The following is a 20862-nucleotide window of genomic DNA, read 5'->3' as shown; positions in this document are numbered from 1 at the left end:
GGAGTTTCTGGACTAGGGGGGATAGGACAGTGTCGAGGTAGGTAGAAATGAGTTCAGTTGGGCAGGAGCATGCTGAGACAATGGGTCGGCCAGGGTGGTGAGGCTTGTGGATCTTGGGAAGGAGGTAGAACTGGGCAGTGCGGGGTTCCCGGACTATGAGGTTGGAAGCTGTGGGTGGGAGATCTCCTGAGGTGATGAGGTTCTGTATGGTATGGGAGATGATGGTTTGGTGATGGTGGGTGGGGTCATGGTCGATTTGGCAGTAGGAAGAGGTGTCCTCGAGTTGGCGTTTGGCTTCAGCGGTATAGAGGTCAGTGCGCCAGACTACCACTGCGCCCCCTTTATCCGCTGGCTTAATGGTGAGGTTGGGATTAGAGCAGAGGGATTGGAGGGCTGCGCGTTGTGAGGGTGAGAGGTTGCTCAAGCTCAGGAAATGAGTGGTGCTGGCAGAATCCAAACTGAACATTACGGGGGTAGATATTGCTGTTTAAGGGCCACTTGAAATCACTGTCAATGAAGCGTTCCATCACTTTGCTAATAGTTGAGAGTTGGTTCGTGAGTTGGTGATGGGCTAAATTAAATTTGACCTACTTTTAACGTACAAGGCGTACTGGGCAATCTCCAAATTGTGGGGAAGATGCCAGTGTTGTAGCTGTACTTGTTCGAGGTCTGGCTCGTTTTGGCACACAAGACTTCAGCGCTACTGCGTGGGTATGACAAGACCCATAGGCTTTGTAGCATCTAACATCTCCAGCCATTTCTTAAAATCACGTTGACCGAATCAAATTGGCACATCTCTGATGCTCAAGAGGAAACAAAAATGGATCATCCATTCAGCATTTCTCTTGAAGATGATTTTTAATGTTTCAACCTCAACTTCTACTCTAACGTGCTGGCCTACACCATCGTTAAGGATGGGAGGATTTGTGGAGCATTCTCCTCCTGTTAGTTGTTTAATTGTTTGCCACCATTTTTTAGCTAGTGACCATTTATCGATGACAAAGACTTTCTGCCTGCCAACCATTATTGTAATTGGTTCTCAGATAGCTTAGAGCTGTAATGAGGCTAGGAAGAAGTGAGCCATTCTCCACCCAGCTCAGGAACTGTCTCAATTATCTGCAGCAAAACCTGAAGACTGAAGAAAACCAGTTTATTCTTCCTTCTCCAGTTGCATATAGCCGTGATTTTCAATTCATAAGTCAGAGATCTATAAAATGTGTGACGCAACCACCCTGTGCTTGCCTGCAAACTAATGAAAGCATCTAGAGAAAGAAAACAGAGAAGTAACATTCTGATCAGAATCATCTCACCAGATCCTGTAAAAAGGCCCCATTGAACCACTTTCCCATTTTTTCCCACCACCCATGCCGCCCATTTTTCTTTCTGTTGGGGTCTGCATATATGAAGGGGTGTTTATAAGAGATTAAAGATTTAACTAGTAGAGTTAGATGTCAATGGTTCATAATTGTTTACATGTAGCTATGCGAAAATGAGGACTGCAGATGCTGGAAATTGGAGTCGGGAGTGTGGTGCTAGAAAAGTACAGCAGGTCAGGCAGCATCCAAGGAGCAGGAGAATCAATGTTTCGGGCAAAAGCCCTTCATCAGGTATGAGGCCCGACCTAGGAGTTGCGGTGAGAGAGAGATTCACTGAGATCTTTGGAGAGCGGAGAAGGAGAACTTCTTCAAAATAGGCATTCTTGGAAGAGGATTCTAAGTGAGGTTAAAATGAATGAGGCGCTATGTAGCTGTGGTCTATTTATTTATAATAAGTAGTAATCTTGCTAAGTTCAGAGGTCTGTTCCATGATTTCAATGAACCTGTGTCTAAAAGATGAGTAAATTGGGTAATTTTGCACACTCTTTGAAATCTTTAACTTTTGTGATGACACTGGGAATAGCAGAGTCCATTTTCGACCATGCTGCCCAGTCAGGCACGACAACGTTTGGAGGCTCATCTGAGATTATCTTCAAACAGAAGGAATGTGGATTTTGGTGTGAAACTCGTAAATAAGGCAGGTGAAGGAAAACACCAGGTTCTATCCAGTGTTTAAGACAAAGTACAACAAAGGATTTCCTGCAGGTAGCAGTGTTGTTCCAGCAGCCTTAAGGAAAATTTCAAAGAACAGGTAGGTTGGCTTGGTGGGTAAACCGGTTGTAGCACTGACTGACAGAATGAGGACGGCAGAGAAAGCTAAGGTACTAGCATGGCATTTGGGTTTGGAGGAAATACAAGAGAAACCACACACTCTGGGTCATGAACTATCCAAGTCATTTGTAGTTAAAGCAGCTAGAGCTTGAGGAGAGAATTAAGAAACTATAGATAGAGGGAAAAGACAACCAAGAAAAAGCAGAGAAATAAAAAAAAAGCGAAATGGAATTAAAAAGAATTGGAACGATAAAATAAGAATTAGAATCGCAAGAGACACAATATGAATATAAACTTAAAATTAGACAGTTGGAACTAGAGATGTCAAGTGCTGATGCAGGCATGGATGGGGAGAAACTGAATCTTAATTTAAGGTCAGTAGGAAATGATTAATTTTGTACATGCCCTACCAAAATTAGAGGAGAAGGATGTGGAGGGATTCTTCATGTCATTTGAGGAAATGGCCAGATAAATAAATTGGGCAAATGCAGATTGGATATTGTTCATAAAGTGTACGTTGAGAGGTAAATCACAGGAAATATCTGCTTTACTGTCAGATGCAGCTGCTAGGGATTGTGATGCTATAAAGATGACTGCATTGGCTACATACAGATTAGTGCCTAATGCATATAGGCGACAATTCTGGGATTTAAGGGAACAGCCAGGGTAACCTATATCAAATTCGAAAGGGTTAAGCAAAGTAATTTTGACAGGTGCATTGAGTATTAGATTTCGGACTGAGTTGAGGGTGCACCTCTCCACCCAAGAGGTTGTGAATCTGTGGAATTCCCTGCCCAGTGAAGCAGTTGGGGCTACCTCATTGCTTGGGTTTAAGGAAAAGTTAGATTTTTGAACAGCAAAGGAATTGAGGGTTATGGTGAGTGGGTGGCCAAGCGGAGCTGAGTCCACAGAAAGATCAGCCATGATCGTATTGAATGGCAGAGCAAGCTCGACTGACCAGATGGCCTACTCCTGATCCTAATTCTTATGTTCTTATACAGAATTCACATGTCAAGCTGCTGAGAGATGATTCTCTTAGAGGAATTGTAAAACTCATTACCACCTGAACTAAGAACTGATGTTGCAGAACCAGAGGTGTCAAAACATAATGGTGATGATTATTATGAATACAAAAAAAAAACCTTTTTTCTGTCACCCTCATAAATACGAAAGGGTTAGAAAATGTGAAAGCAAAGAGAAGGCATGCCCCAAGGTCTCCTCCTCAGATCAGAAGTGAAGGCACTAAAGTTGGAATTGAAAATCAGAAGGTATTTCCAATGTGACAAGGTGAGACAAATTCATTTAAAATGCTGGAAGTTGAGAGGAAATCCATGGATATTGAACAGGCTTTGGGGAATCAGAAGACGATTTATTCGCTGCAGGACTCCTAGCCTTTGACCTACCCCTGTAACCACTATATTTGTGTGCTACCTGGAATGAGCAAGTTCACTTTGAGGATGAGTTGAACAAACCCAGCTCATTTCCACTGGGGTTTGGAGGAGTGACGCGTGACTTGGTTGCAACGTATTCGATCCCCAAATGACTTTGATAAGATAGATGTGGAAAGGATGTTTCCTCTTGTGAGTTAGTCCAGAATTATTGGTCATTCCTTTAGGACAGAGGTAAGGAGATATCTTTTCTTTCTGGGGTGGGGAGAGGGGGAGGTGGGATGGGAAGGGATGGCCATTGAATATTTTTGAGGCAAAAGTAGATAGATTCTTGTTAGGAAAAGCCGGTACTGTTTATTGTGGAGAAAACATTAAGATTGCGGTGTTCAGAATGATGAGAAGTCTAGACAAAGTAGGTAGGGAAAATTGTTTCCATTGGTGGTTTTTGGCAAAGCATCAGGAAAAAGTTCTTTATGCAGTGCCTTGTTTTTATTTGAATGGCTGGGAAAGCAATTATAGCTCAATTTCCAGGTTAACAATCCTTTCAAGAGCTTCAGCTGACACACTGGGACCAGGTGTAATAATCCCCCAGGTATGAATTCCCACAATTCGCACTGTTCTCTGTGTGGAGCTATTGACCACACCTTCCCTGTTGCAGTTTAGAGTTGCCCAGATTTTCCGAACAAGTCTGAAGCTTGGGGCTTCATCACCAACTGCAATCAAGCAGGATGTGCACCGTCAAACAGTGGAGCTGTCATCCGTTTGCAGTGCGTGGAGTGTGTTCTGATAGTGGGTAAGGGATTCAAAACAACTTTTTATTCATGCTGGGTCAATGGAAGTGTTTTGTTGCTGTCAGCTAGTGGTGTTCTTTGAGGAGGATGCTTTCACTGCAGTTCAATGTGTGTTTATACTCCAGCTGTATGAGCAACATGCAGGATTAGGATCCACAATGCATGGCCTGCAACTGATTCAATTTTGACTTTTAAAAGGGAATTATCTGAGAAGTAAAATTGTAGGTTTATGAGTGGAGTAAGAGTAAGTGATGTTGTAAATGCAGACCCAAATAGTATGGGTGTGATGGATTGAATGTCGTACTGTTATTATCATCATTTTCCATGATTTATTTAAAGTTTTATGATCGATTGGCAAGTATTTTTTTGAATATTCAAAATAAAATTTTGCTTGAATGTAATTACTATTAAGTTACCAAAATAAGAAACCAGTTTCACAAAGAACTTTTAAAGGCATTCTATGTTCACACCAACATCCTCACTAGCAGCTAGTACTGGGTGACACACACCTTCCATTTATTGAACTCAAAGAATATGTCTATTCTTGTACAGTAATTTTACCAGATGCTTGTTTAATTTGTTTGAAATCAGTGATCCACATCCTGTCGAAGCTCGTAACTGTTTGATATCAGCACGTTAAGTCTAATATAGTGTACATACTGAGAAGCAGTGAATTACAGAAAACAATCTATTATGTAGGCTGGAGTTGCACAACCTCTTTATGCATTATGCTGACTTTAATGTGGCTAATTCTCGTTTTAGCGTGTATTGCTATTTCAACATATGTTTTATTAAAAACATTGGTAATGTTGGTTAATATTAATGTTTAGTCTTCCATTTCAAGGATTGATGTTGGTATTTTACGCAAAGGTTGGATGGGTGCCATCTTACATTCTACAATAATAGTGTATTCAAAAAAGAAGTGGAACTGAAGTAATTATTTTCAGGTGGAGCTGTCTAACATAAAGCAAAGCTTAAAGGGGAGAGCTTTATAGAGAAAGGAGGAATCTTCTGGGCCCATTTTGGTTTTTCAAAGGTTGGTAGGGGGATTTAATTGAGTAGGAGGCAGAAATAGAGTTTCCAGATGGAAATCAAGCCTTGCTATTCCCAAGTCCTCAGAAAAGTTAAAGATTTTAAAATAAGTGATAATATTCCCCAATTTTCAGAGTTGATGGAAAGCATGGGCCAGGTTTGTGTACTTAAGAAGAATTGCAGTTTATTACAAGTAAATAGACTCTAGCTACAAAAAACCAATTATAAACCATCATCGTATAACACTACAATTTAAAAATCTAATCCCTTTATAAACGTGCTCTCACAGGCAGATAGATAGACAGACATACACACATGCACACTCACAAAGAGACAGAGAAAAATGATAATGAGCAAAGGGAATCTGAGAGGCAGTTCAGTGGTTCTTTTTCATGGGTTGCTGAGATGATCCTTATGGTTCTTAGCCAATCAGAAAGTTGTTTTGCAATCATCTTTCTCTAGATGCATCCCCTTATTTTCAAGTGACACACGGTGGCTGGTTCACTGTTGAAATCTCTCTGTCTTATCAGTTAAATGTCACAGCTTACAACAACTGCTGAAGAAAAGATCAACTGGTTGGCTTCAGGTTTAAAATGAATTTTGATGACAGAGAACAGAGAAACAGCTCCTGTTCTGTTAGAGATCAAAACACCCCTCTCTCTCTCTCTATCTTTTTCACAATCCCAAACTCTTCAGTTACCCGAGAGGAATTGCAGATTTTAGGTTGCAGTCAGATCAGTTGTGATTTTACTGAATGATATTACTGGCTCAATGGTCTGAATGGTCTAATTTTGCTCCAGATATGTACGTACATGGAAGCATCAAGAAGGGGAACACCAGCCATGTATCATGGAGGATGTTCTCGTCCTATAGAGATGGCTGTAGGACAAGCTGTCACCCAACACATGATGAACCAGATAAAGGCTCACTAGTTGTGATGATAATGTCAGTATCTTGAATGAAAAGCATACATCTGATTCCTGATATTTCTTAATAGATCGGTACTTCTGTGTCACATGTTTGATCTACTTTAACTAACAGTTGTCTTAACTTCTCCAATATTTAGAAGACGAAGGCGGAGAATACAGAAGAATTACTACAACAACAGAATCAGGAGCTTGGGGCTCACGGGTTGCAGGTGTGGCCAAGTCAGCAGCACATTGAAGAGGGGAGCAAAAGGCTTCAATGCCATTGATCAATTTACTGAGGAATGGTCTATAAATGTCATTTCATCTCCCCTCAGGCAACACTGGAAGCATCTTCCAGTAGAGAAGTCATCATCCTCATCTGCCAACAGGCAGATCTGTGGTCAGTCAGCTTGGAAGGAAATGTAATGCCAGTGCTGCTGAAGGTTACAGCTGTATCATAAATTCTTTCCACAGCTACTTTCAAATCTCACTGGGGAACAAGTATGCCATCTCCCAAATTGCAATTCACAAATGCATTTGAGAATTTATCAGTGTCATATCCAGGAAAGCAACACAATTTGTCCAGATTACCATCAGTGCAGAGAACCAAGCTGTTTGAACCATGGGATCTGTGGCCATCGCTGGATTCCTTCAGGTACAAGAGGCTATACACATGCAGCAATCAGAGCTCTGGCACCATCCAGTCTTATTCAAGAAGGGAAGAGATTTCACTTCCTCAATATCCAGCTTGTTTGTGACCACATGCTCCCCATCCTGAAGTTGTCCACCCACCATCTGGGGAGCTGTCATAATACTTAACGTACTGCACAATTCCCAGGTTTTGAAAATGCTTTTCCCCACCTTGCATCATCTCCATGGCTGGAGGATGAGGGAAGGAATACACCAGAAAGAATGGCCATTGGCCCGAGTGCAAGACACTTGGCCAACTGCAGAACAATGTTTCAGTGCTTCCCATGCAATTGGGGCCATTACTGAACAGATAGCCCAGCTTTTGAAGATGTGTCTTTGTTGCGTGCACTGCTCAAGAGCAGCACTCCATTGCTTGCTCCATCCTGCACAACTGGCTCAATGATTGGGTCAGAACTTAGTAGAGAGGGGAGTTGGACCAGCCACCAGGGGGAGATGTCTCCTCAGATAAGGAAGAAGTGGCGTTTCACAGTTGCCAAGAAAGCTGACACTGCTGATGACGCGATTGTGGAAACCAGGGCAACAGTGAGATGAGGTGAAAGTGAGGACTGCAGATGCTGGAGATCGGAGTCTAGATTGGAGTGGTGATGGAAAAGCACAGCAGGTCAGGCAGCTACCGAGGAGCAGGAAAATCGACGTTTCGGGCAAACGCCTTTCATCAGGAATTCCTGATGAAGGGCGTTTGCCCGAAACGTCAATTTGCCTGCTGCTTGGATGCTGCCTGACCTGCTGTGCTTTTTCAGCACCACTCTAATCTCAACAGTGAGATGAGGCACACAGGCCCACAAAAATTTAATACCTCCTTGGATGCTGCCTGACCTGCTGTGCTTTTTCAGCACCGCTCTAATCTCAACAGTGAGATGAGGCACACAGGCCCACAAAAATTTAATACCGAATAGACTTGAGGCTAAATGACTTTTTATGATTGCTTGTAGATACTTGGAAGAGTTAACCTGTCTTCAAGGGAATTTTTACGTTTTTAATCTTAAATGATAAGATACTTTGACATTGTATATAATTGAATTATAATTGATCTGGGGGTTGGTTGCAGGGTTGATGAATAAGCCTTGATATGACGTGAATACCTGATATTCTTGTGAGGTGTTCATCCCAAAGATACCTTTTGTTGTTGTACACCTCAGTCTTCGCTGGAAAGCTACCAGACCAGGTCTTTTGAGTGATGATGAAACTTCAGTCCACTGGTAGCGTGTACGTCAGTTAGCATTGTACACCCTTTTGCTTAGAGGGCCAAGCGTATTAAGTAGATACCATCCAAACCACAGCACATCATTCATCCTCTTGCAGGACTGAATCCAGTCTCTCAGTGGGCACTGACGTGCGATGCTAACTCACTCCATGTAACCTTGGTCACTCAGAGTGACCTCTTGTCGACATCCTCCAAAAACAGGACAGCCCTCCTCTTCTTGCAAGGGAATGTAATAAGTGTGTTATGGTGGGGCTATCATTTGAGATTGAGTGATTTCTTTTTTTGCTCTGAAGTGGACCTTTTTGTTGACCATCTCCATCTATCTCTCTTGGGGTCGTAACTCTTGAATTAGTAACCATTTCAGCAATAATCTGATGCTCAAGCTCATCTGGTTAGGAGCTGCATGGGGACTAGAGGGTCAAAATTCTACAACATAATTAAGACATTTCTGAAGAGTGGAGATCGAACTTTTAGCTTGCCACTTGGCTGCCTCTGATCTGCATCTGGGGACAGCTGCAGGCTCACTCCAGAATTCAGTGGTGACCCAGTTTGAATGTATCATGAGTATTAACTCTCACTTATGACAGTCACAAATTTACAGCGTAGACACATAAGCTGTAAAAGACTGCATAATGTCACTCGAACTGTGATGATATGACGATTTTAAAAATCTTACACAATATTATCCCTACAGTGTGGAAACAGGCCATTTGGCCCAACAAGTCCACACCAACCCTCCAAAGTGTAACCCACCCAGACCCATTCCCCCTACCCTATATTTACCCCTGACTAATGCACATGAACACTATGGGCAATTTAGCATGGCCAATTCACCTAACCTGCACATCTTTGGACTGTGGGAGGAATCCCACGCAGACATGGGGAGAATGTGCAAACTCCACACAAAAGGTCACCCAAGGCTGGAATTGAACCCAGGTCCCTGGCGCTGTGAGGCAACAGTGCTAACCACTGAGTCACCGTGCTGCCTATTCTTCAATGTTGAAAAGAAACATCCTACCAGTGTGACTGTAAGGTTAAAAAAGGGCTGTTTACATTTCCTTAAGTGCTCATTATGAATACTTGGCTGATTTCCAAAAGCTATCTTATTTTTCAGCAGTGAGTTTGAAGTTCACTGATTGGCAACTTAAAGAGAATATGAAATAATTAGTTGGCTTTGGCATAAGCTTTCGAATAGAAGTTTGTTTTTATAGAAAATTAACCACTTGAAGTTTAGTAGGTTTTTTAGAATTTTAATGAAGGCTAAATTATACTTTTCAAACTTAATTTTATTTGCTGTCATCAAGACCCCTGAAATCTGCTCATGGTGCGAGGTCACTGAATTGGAATGGAGAGCACAAGTTGCAAAGGCAATAAATATCAGTTGAATTTCCATCACTTCCTCCTGGTCTTCTGGAGAATGAATTTTGTTTTTTGGTTGTTTGATTTTGAGTGGAAGGAGGGAGATTTGTGAGACTTGATAGTTTCCCTTTTTGTTCAGTGGACTATACAAGGAGTTGCAATCATAGATTTCGCTCTCCTCAATGATCCTTTAAGGCAGACAAAAGGAAACTGGATTGGCTAAGAGAGGAGTAAGAAACAAATACATATTAAAGTGACTGAATAAATCTCTATCAATGTAATGAAATTTGGCCTGATTTTTATTAGGGTAAAACTAGTTAAAAAGTTATAACTTTATGTTATATTTCCCTTTTGTTAGACTCCTCTGTGAAGCTGCCTGACAAATTGAAAAAGCATCAAGTGTTAGAATTGGCATTTACGATGTATCCACCTCTTGGAGCCAGATTGGATAATAGGTCCATTCACCTGTCAACATGGAGAAAGCCAATAGTGGAAGGAGAAGAGGGACAGAAATACATATGTAAGTTAAAAAAAAAAACCTCCAATCACACTAGCCAAAGCTGTACCGTAACCAACTTTGAGTGGACCGAATATTTAGTTCAAAGATAAGAACATCAACTTCATGTTTGCCGTGTCACTACAAAAAGTATTTTCAGGAGGTGGTGCCGTGGAGTTGGGCTGATAATTCAGAAATCTTCCAAATTCCAAGGGAAAATTTATACAAGTCCAAAAAAGAAATTTTCAACCTGATTTTTGGTACAGTGCACAAAGAGGAGGAGCCATGATTCAGTTTTCCTGTGCTGTATGAAAAGAAATCATTTTCTTGAGGGAGAGATATATAATAGGGGAAGCTTCATTAGGTTGACCTATGTCACTAGCCTACAAAACAGCACGGTTAGATTCCTGGAAGAATTAATCCAACTCAAATGGTAGAGCAGTTCCAAGTGGCTGAACGACCGATGTAACATCTGCTGTCTCTCTTGGTACAAAAGTGAAATACCTGGGCTCACTTGAGCAAAGGGCTGTAATTAGCTCCCAAATACATATATTTTGGGATCATGTCAGAGGTTAAAATGTGAGAAATCTGAAACTGAAATCCCAATGGCCTACAGCACGACCATTTCCAGAATTAGTGAAGGCAGGGCAAGTGACCACAATCAGATTTCGATTTATTGTCATTATTAAAATCAGATTGTTCACAAAAAATGAGTAGTATATTTAAATGGTATCATGAGGGCTGCCTGCCTCCATTTTGACAACCATTTTGTTTTTCACTCATGACTTGATTTCTGAGGCAAAAAGGGCGGTGTTGGAAAAGCACAGCAGGTCAGGCAGTATCTGAGGAGCAGGAGAATGGATGTTTCGGGCATAAGCCCTTCATCAGGAATGTGGGGTGGGGAGGTGAGAGATAAATAGGAGGGGAGGGTGGGGCTTGGGGGAAGGTAGCTTGGAAGGTGATAGGTAGATGCAGGTGGTGGGGGTGATGGTCAGAGTGGAGGGTGGAGCGGATAGGTGGAAAGGATGGCGGACAGGTAGGACAGTTCAAGAGGGCGGTACCGAGTTGGAGGGTTGGATCTGGGTTGAGGTGGGGGGAGGGGAGATGAGGAAACTGGTGAAATCACCGGTTGTGCCATGTGGTTGGAAGGTCGCAAGATAGAAGATAAAGTGTTCCCCCCACACTTCCCCCTATTCCTTGGATGCTGCCTGACCTGCTATGCTTTTCCAGTGCCACACTTTTCGACTCTGATCTCCAGCATTGGTGGTCTTCACATTCTCCTGGAGGTTCCAAGGAACTTGGCAGTTTAGGAGAGGCAAGTGGGGCCGAGTTGTGAGGCAAGTGATAATGGAGGAGGAGGAACAGGAGTATTTCCAATCAGCCTGAGAAGCTAGCCAGTAAAACCCAAATCCTACAATCTGCTATTATTGTATCTCCCTACTTAACCAACCTCCCTCCCCCTCCCTGCACCCAGACTCCATCTAATCCAGTAGTGGACAACCAACCACATTGCCTCCACCATCCTGCTGACCAATTCCAGGCTTGCAATCACTGTTGATTTCCACGATTGGGAACTCTCGAAATGCCATGCAAATTCCCCACCCCCTCAATTTGGACTCTTACCTAGGATCTAGGCCTCAGCAATTGTCCATGATCAGAACTCTCCTCCTGTTGCACTCTGGCAATCTGGAACCTAAGACCTCATCCCTGCCCATTACCTTTGGTTTCCAGAAACAAATCTGCCACTTATTCTCTGACTCGTCCTGGCAAGTGTCTGGGGCTAAACCAAACTGTTTGCGATTTTGCTGTCATATTTGACTGTGAGATGAACTTCCAACTGCAAATTCACAGAATCACTAAAACTGCCCTCTCTAGCCTTGCCTGTCCTACCATTGCTTCAGCTCTTCTTCTACACCAGTCCTCATCCATGACACTGGTGTTTCCAGACTTGACTGCTTCTGACTAGCACTACAGGCTAGCCTTCCACATTCTATTCTGAGGCCATCAGAATGTCTACTGCCAGTGTCCTCACTCACACCAAATCCCATTTGTCCAGCACCATGGGGACATTGGCCTACAATGCTGGTTCGGAAGTAATTTGATTTTAAAATTCCCGTTCTGATTTTCACATTCCTCCATATGTTTGGCCCTCCAGGGTATCGCTTCAGGCAGACTGAAAATGAAATGCCAATCTGCAAATCGACACAGGAATCCACACATGCCAGACAGCAACTGCAGCATGTCGAAGCACAATAACCAACTAAGCATGTCAGAACTCTGTAGTTCTGTCACCTTCAGCCATGAATAGTGGTGGACAATTAAACAATTCCTGGTGAAAGGCTTAAGCCCGAAATGTCGATTCTCCTGCTCCTCGGATGCTGCCTGACCTGCTGCGCTTTTCCAGCACCGCACTCTCGACTCTAATCTCCAGCATCTGCAGTCCTCACTTTCTCCTAATTAAACAACTAACCAAAAGAACAGACTCTTTGAACATCCACATCCTCAATCATAGGGGGGCTAATCATTTTCAATGCAAGCAATGGAACCATTTCAAACCATCTTTAGCTAAATGTGCAGAGTGAATGAGTCATCACTGTGCGACCCTAGCATTACAGATGCCAGTCTTCAGCCAAATCGGTGGCTTGAGTTCATTATGGCCTTGATCCAAATGTGGACGTGGGTTTGTTTTCTGGGCCTTTGCCCAAAATGTCGATTTTCCTGCTCCTCGGATGCTGCCTGACCTGCTGTGCTTTTCCAGCACCACTCTAATCTTGACTCCAATCTCCTGCATCTGCAGTACCCACTTTCGCCCAATACATTGAGGAGCCAACTAGAGAACAGACCATCCTAGACTGGGTATTTGTAATAAGAAAGGAATAACTGGCAATCTAGTTGAACGAGGCCTTTGGATGACCATAACATAAACAGAATTCCTCATTAAGATGGAGAGAGATGTAGTTGATTCTGAGACTAACGTCTGAATCTAATAGGGGAATTTATAATAGTCTGGGGCACAAATTGGCTATGATAGATTGGGGGACATTACTTAAAGAGATGATGGTGGTAAAGCAATGGTAAGAGCACATGGGTGAACTGCAAAAGTTCATTCCTGTCTGGCATGAAGTAAGATGGGCCAAACCATTGCTGAGATGCAAAATTAGATATCGTGTTAAATCCAAGGCAGAGGCATACTAATTGGCCAGAAAAAGACACAGTCCTGAGGAGTGGGAGCTTTCGGCAAAGTTGGAAAAAGGGATTGATTAAGAAAGGAAAAAAAATAGAGTCCTAGAATAAGCTTATGGGGAACTTAAACACTAAAGCTTAAATAGATTGGTGAAGACCTTAGTCAGAAACTGGGGAATTTATAGTGGACGAGAAAGAAATGGATGACTGACTAATATTTTGGTTCTGTGTTTACAAAAGAGGACAGGAATAGGATAGCTGAAATGTTGGGGAACACAGGGTTTAGTGAGAGGGAGGAACTGAAGGAAATGATGTTGGGGAAATTGATGGGATTGAAGGCTAATACATCCTAGGGCTTGATAATCTACATTTCAGAGTGCTTAAGAAAGTGATCGTAGAAATAGTGAATGCACTGATAGTCATCTTTCAAGATTTTATATTCTCTGATGGAGGGAAGCTAATGTAATCCCTCTGTTTAATGATGGAAGCAGGAAAAAAATGAGGAATTATAGACCAGTCAACCTGATGTCAGTAGTAGGGAAAATGCCAAAGTCTATTATCGAGAGTTAATAGCTGAGCACCTGGAAAACTGTGACAAAAGACAGAGTCAGCATGATTTAAAAACGAAAATCGTGTTCAACAAATCAACTGGAATTCTTTGAGCGTGTGATTTGGAGTTTATGAGGGAAAGCTAGTGGATGTGGCTTACAATATTCAGATTTTCAGAACTCATTCAACAAAAATCCAACATAAGAGTTTAGAGCGTAAAAATAAAGCAAATGGAATTAGAAGTAGTGTATTGAGGTGGATAGAAAACTGATTGACAGATAGGAAACAAGGAGTAGGAATAAATGGGTTTATTTTCCAAATAGCAGGCAGTGACTAGTGGAGTACAGCAGGGATCAGTGCTCGGACACCAGCTGTTCACAATGTCTTTTACTGATTTATATGAAGGAACTGAGTATAGTTTCTGCAAATCTGCAGATGGCAGATGGGTGGGAGAGTGAGCTGTGAAAAGGATACAGAGATGTTGCAGTATAATTTGGACAAATTCAGTGAGTGGGGAAATGCATGGTAGATGCAGTAAAATGTGGAGAAATGTGAGGTTATCCAGTTTGGGAGCAAAAACAGGAAGGCAGATTGTTATCTGAACAGCTATATATTGAGACAAGGAATTGCAACCAAACCTTGGTGTCCCAGTCTCTGAAAGTAAGCATGCAGGTGGCAGTAGGTGATTAAGAATGTAAAATATATGTTAGCCTTTATAGAGAGGGGATATGAGGACAGGAGCAGAGATGTCTTGCTGTAATTGTACAAGGTCTTGGTGAGACCACACCTGAGGTATTGCGTGCAGCTCTGGTCTCCTTGTCTGAGGAAGGACATCCTTGCTGTAGTGAGAGGTTTTACCAGACTGATTCCTTAGAAACCAGAACTGACATCTGAGGAGTGGTTGAACCGGCCAGCATTATATTAGCTGGATTCCAAAAGAATGAGAGGGAGTTCCTGTAGAAGCCTAAAAATTCTAACAGGACTGGACAGGGTAGGATGATCATGATGATAGAGCAGTGCAGAACTAGGGGGTCACAGGCTAAGGATATGGGATAACCTTTTAGGACCGAGATGGGGAGAAAGTTCTTCATCCAGAGTGTGGTGAGTCTGTGGAATTCATTACCACAGAAAGCAGCTGAGACCAAAACTTTGGATATAGTACTTGAAGGTAAAGGGATCAAAAGATATGAGGGAAAAGTGAAACAATCCATTTCCATTTCCAGCAATCCTGGACAATATTCAGGAGTGATATGTGGCAAATAACTTGAATGCCACACAACTGCCAGGCAACAAGAGAGAATCAAACCATTTCCCTTTGACATTCAGCAGTATTACCATCACCGGGTCCCCCATTATCAATGACCAGAAATTTAACTGGACCAGCATGACAACAAGACAGATTCTTGGCATTCTATGGCAAGAAACTCACTTCCTGAATCTTCAGATGCTATCGTTTATAAGGTACACGTCAGGAATGTAACATAATGTAGTCATTTTTCTCTTAAAGTCCTGCTGAGTGATTTAAATTCCCACAGAAATCAACATATAAGCTCAGGGCATTTTTCATCTTGAAAACCTAATCTCAATTTGAAATACAGTACAGAGCATTAGCTAGGATGTCTGAATTACTCATCCACTAGCATTATACTCACCAATATGTTGTTTTGATTCTTCATTGTTTATATACAGGTCATTCTGCTATAATGTGACAGCTGTGTTCCTCTGTAACCTCGCGCTATAGAAAATCACGCTATGGAAAACCTCCATGGCTAAAAGAACATCGCTATAGACATTCAGTCGAAAGTTTGCACTATCCAAATAATGCCCATAACTCGTCAGTTGCGTTATAACCAATTCACACTGACGTAACGTGTGTTATAGCAGAACAACCTGCAGTTTATATCTATTTGCTGACTCTTGTTCTTGAGTGCTAAATTTAATTGGAGGGCATTTTGCCAGGTAAATTTGAAGATCAATATGCATATTTACAAAAGCATTAAATTAATATTGATAACAGGTTAGGGCTTTTATATCAAGCTCACCATTTTGAATTTATTTGAACCTTGCACATTTTCTTTTGTTGCGACACGGGGTAAACACCCTCCACCCCCCACCCCCCCACCCCCACCCCCACTAATTTGTACTTTTGATTTTCTGAATATCTGCTGCTTTTGGAGCCCAGTATTCACCCTAATCAACAAATCTCTTTTAGAAAATTGACCTTTAAAAGTGGGAATAGAATGAAGGATGGATGTTACCAAGCTGCTTACACAAACCCAAAATTCAACCCTGTAAAATGTTAGGAAGGTGTAAGGGGTACTGTACCTTTAAGAGAGTTGACAGCTCACAAGGACATAGAGAGGCACAGAGAGTCAGGAACAAGGTAAAAATGTAACAATTGGTCAGAACAGCTAGCACTGGCTGGGTTGCTATGAGACAAAAACAAATTCAAATTCAGCCAATCAGTTTAAATTATACCCCGAGATACCAAATTCCAAATAAGTTTGAATTTGCTATTTTGACAATATTAAAATCAATGAAATGATCCAATGTTTTGGGGTATAAAACTGGAAAAAATGGAACAATTGAGAGAGAACTGCCAAAAGACCGACAGATGTAGGCTGCTAGTCAAAACTGTCTGAGAGGTACCTGTCCAGAGAAGGGGTTTGCACAGAGAGAAACATCAACATAGACCGAGAGAGCAAATCTGCAGAGGAAGGTCCCAAGAGAAGATTCGACAGCTGGCTGGTTTTGAAATTTGAATTTTTATGTAAATCATAATCGAGGGTTTTATTGGGCCAGTTTTGGAGAGGAGACAGTAAAAGATAGATTTAGATAGATGAGTTGTAAATCGTTGTTAGTTAATTATTCTTTGTTAGACTTTAAAAAATAAAGTTGTTAATTTTTACTTTAAAGAGTGACTTTTGGGATAATTCTTTGCCTCTTGAATTTGCACAGAATACTGCACGGGGTAAATCATTTCTGTGTTGCTGGTTTAGATTAGTGGTAGGGTGGGGGGGGGGGTGGTGTTTACCCCGTGTCGTAACAAAAGAAAATGTGCAGAGTTCAAATAAATTCAAAATGGTGAGCTTGTTATAAAAGCCCTAATCTGTTATCAACATTCATTTAATGCTGTTGTAAATATGCATATTGATCTCAAATTCGTCTGGCAAAATGCCCTCCAATTAAACTTAGCACCCAAGGACAAGAGTCAGCAAATAGATATAAACTGCAGGTTGTTCTGCTATAACACACGTTACGTCAGCGTGAATTGGCTATAACGCGACTGACGAATTATGGGCATTGTTTGAATAATGCAAACTTTCGACTGACCGGGTAGAGTGATTTTCTATTAGTGATCTTTTACTGCACGATTTTCTACAGCAGTTTTCCATAGTGTGATTTTCTATAGTATGAGGTTACAGAAGAACACAGCTGTCGCATTATAGCAGCATGACCTGTATATAAACAATGAAGAATCAAAACGATGTGTTGGTGAGTATAACCTAGCTGATGCTCACAGGTTCAAATCCTACTATGGTAGTTGCTGGAACTTAAATTGAGTTATGGAAGCAAGAGAGGAGGGGGAGTGGCATATTTGATAAGGGATAGCATTACAGCTGTGCTGAGGGAGGGTATTCCTGGAAATACATTCAGGGAAGTTATTTGGGTGGAACTGAGAAATAATAAAGGTATGATCACCTTATTGGGATTGTATTATAGACCCCCTAATAGTCAGCGGGAAATTGAGAAACAAATTTGTAAGGAGATCTCAGCTATCTGTAAGAATAATAGGGTGGTTATGGTAGGGGATTTTAACTTTCCAAATATAAACTGGGACTGTCTTAGTGTGAAGGGTTTAGATGGAAAGGAATTTGTTAAATGTGTACTAGAAAATTTTCTGATTCAGTATGTGGATGTACCTACTAGAGAAGGTGCAAAACTTGACCTACTCTTGGGAAATAAGGCAGGGCAGGTGACTGAGGTGTCAGTGGGGGAGCACTTTGAGGCCAGCGACCATAATTCTATTAGTTTTAAAATAGTGATGAAAAAGAATAGACCAGATCTAAAAGTTGAAGTTCTAAATTGCAGAAAGGCCAATTTTGACGGTATTAGGCAAGAATTTTCAAAAACTGATTGGGCGCAGATGTTCACAGGGAAAGGGACAGCTGGAAAATGGGAAGCCTTCAGAAATGAGATAACGAGAATCCAGAGAAAGTATCTTCCTGTCAGGATGAAAGGGAAGGCTGGTAGGTATAGGGAATGCTGGATGACTAAAGACATTGAGGGTTTGGTTAAGGAAAAGAAGGAAGCATATGTCAGGTATAGACAGGATAGATCGAGTGAATTATTAGAAGTGTATAAAGGAAGTAGGAGTATGGTTCATAGGGAAATCAGGAGGGCAAAAAGGGGACATGAGATAGCTTTGATTAATTGAATTAAGGAGATTCCAAAGGGTTTTTAGAAATATATTAAGAGCAAAAGGGTAACTAGGGAGAGAATAGCAAGGCAGCCTTTGTGTGGAGCCGTAGGAGATGGGGCAGATACTAAACGAGTATTTTGCACCAGTATTTACTGTGGAAAAGGACATGGAAGATATAGAATGTAGGGAAATAGATGATGACATCTTGAAAAATGTCCATATTACAGAGGAGGAAGTGCTGGATGTTTTGAAATGCATAAAGGTGGATAAATCCCCAGGACCTGATCAGGTGTACCCTAGAACTCTGTGGGAAGCTAGGGGAGTGATTGCTGGGCCTCTTGCTGAGATATTTGTATCATCGATAGTCACAGGTGAGGTGCTGGAAGACTGGAGGTTGGCTAACGTGGTGCCACTATTTAAGAAGGATGGTAAGGACAAATCAGGGAACTATAGACCAGTGAGCCTGACAGTCGGGTGGTGGGCAAGTTGTTGGAGGGAATCCTGAGGGACAGGATGTACATATATTTGGAAAGGCAAGGACTGATTAGGGATAGTCAACATGGCTTTGTGCGTGGTAAATCATGTCTCACAAACTTGATTGAGTTTTTTGAAGAAGTAACAAAGAGGATTGATGAGGGCAGAGTGGTAAATGTGATCTATTTGGACTTCAGTAAGGCGTTCGACAAGATTCCCCATGGGAGACTGGTGAGCAAGGTTAGATCTCACGGAATACAGGGAGAATTTGCCATTTGAATACAGAACTAGCTCAAAGGTAGAAGACAGAGGGTGGTGGTGGAGGGTTGTTTTTCAGACTGGAGACCTGTGACCAGTGGAGTGCCACAAGGATCAGTGCTGGGCCCTCTACCTTTTGTCACTTACATAAATGATTTGGATGTGAGCATAAGAGATACAGTTAGTAAGTTTGTAGATGACACCAAACTTTGAGGTGTAGTGGACAGCAAAGAAGATTATCTCATAATACAATGGGATCTTGATCAGATGGGCCAATGGGTTGAGAAGTGACAGATAGAGTTTAATTCAGATAAATGCGAGGTGCTGCATTTTGGGAAAGCAAATCTTAGCAGGATGTACACACTTAATGGTAAGGTCCTAGGGAGTGTTACTAAACAACGAGCCCTTGGAATGCACCACTGCTAAATCAATTTTATTCTTCTTAGCTCCATTTATGATATTCTCCAGGATTTTAATATTTTCTTCACACCCTGCCACACCTGTCATAAAACCTTTTTGCCTTTTATTTAAATTTATGACTTTACTTAATCTATTGGCTATAATTTTCGTAAAAAGCCTTGAAGCCCTTGGAAAGTGGAGTCACAGGTAGATAAGATAGTGCAGAAGGCATTTGGTATGCTTTCCTTTATTGGTCAGAGTATTGAGTACAGGAGTTGGGAGGTCATGTTGCGGTTGTACAGGACATTGATTAGGCCACTTTTGGAATATTGCGTGCAATTCTGGTCTCCTTCCTATAGGAAAGATGTTGTGAAACTTGAAAGGGTTCAGAAAAGCTTTACAAGGATGTTGCCAGGGTTGGAGGATCTGAGCTACAGGGAGAGGCTGAACAGGCTGGGGCTATTTTCTCTGGAGCGTCAGAGGCTGAGGGGTGACCTTATAGAGGTTTACATAATTATGAGGGGCATGGATAGGGTAAATAGACAAAGTCTCTTCCCTGGGGTGGGGGAGTCCAAAACTAGAGGGCATAGGTTTAGGGTGAGAGAGATATAATAGAGGCCTAAGATATAATAGAGACTTAAGGGGCAACTTTTTCACTGAGATGGTGGTACGTGTATGGAATGAGCTGCCAGAGGAAGTGGTGGAGGCTGGTACAATTGCAACATTTAAGAGGCATCTGGATGGATATATAATTAGGAAGGGTTTGGAGGGATATGGGCCAGGTGCTGGTAGATGGGACTAGATTGGGTTGGGATATCTAGTCAACATGGACAGGTTGGACCAAAGGGTCTGTTTCCATGCTGTACATCTCTATGACTCTATGACTCTACTAAATGTAAAATGAAAAACTGGTCTCATAGCTGATGACTGTCAAGTATCATTAACAACTACTTAAAAATAATCCATAAACCAATGTTCTTTGTAGAAGAGAGAAATCAACCATCCTTACCTGGTCTGGCCTCTCTGTAACTTCAGACCAACTACAACAATATAGTTGACTCTGAACTTCCCTCTAACAAGGTCTAGCGAACCACTCCGTTCAAGACCGTCATGGATGGCAACAAATGCTGGCTGTGTCGGCAAAGCTCACATCATAAAATTAATTGACACAAGTGTGATTACTCACAGTGTAAATTAAGCATCAAGTTAAATCATCTATTTTAAATAATTATTTGACGTACTGTTTATTCAATAAGCAATTACCAATTGATTGTGATTACTGTTTTATATGTGCTGTCGACTGTTTCCTGAAGAGCTCTTTTTCCCTCTAATTACTTTTGCATCTCAGGCTCTGCCACAGCAGATTAGCATAAGATTGTGAGCTATGTCTTGTTTTAATGTTCCCTGATCCTGTCGCAGCAGCAGCCTTTATCAGAAGAAACCCATTAATTTCCTGTCAATTTTATATTTTTAATTGTAATTTTGCTCAGGAGACAACAATGCACTAAAATTGCAATTTAGATTATGAAGAACCTGAAGG

At 41.7% G+C, this 20862-nt stretch overlaps 1 protein-coding gene across 1 annotated transcript in view; it reads left to right on the top strand.

The window, feature by feature from the left end:
- LOC122554457 (IQ domain-containing protein M-like) overlaps nucleotides 1-20862 on the top strand; it is a 161922-nt gene that overhangs the window by 137123 nt on the left and 3937 nt on the right. Inside the window, exon 7 of the mRNA XM_043699525.1 lies at nucleotides 9899-10060. Within this exon, the coding sequence (XP_043555460.1) occupies nucleotides 9899-10060 (162 nt within the window). The remainder of the gene's footprint in view (nucleotides 1-9898; nucleotides 10061-20862) is intronic.

This window comes from Chiloscyllium plagiosum, chromosome 1 (assembly GCF_004010195.1).
Source record: "Chiloscyllium plagiosum isolate BGI_BamShark_2017 chromosome 1, ASM401019v2, whole genome shotgun sequence".
Taxonomy (NCBI): domain Eukaryota; kingdom Metazoa; phylum Chordata; class Chondrichthyes; order Orectolobiformes; family Hemiscylliidae; genus Chiloscyllium; species Chiloscyllium plagiosum.
Note: the sequence above shows the minus strand (reverse complement) of the source record. Positions and strands in the feature narration are given on the sequence as shown.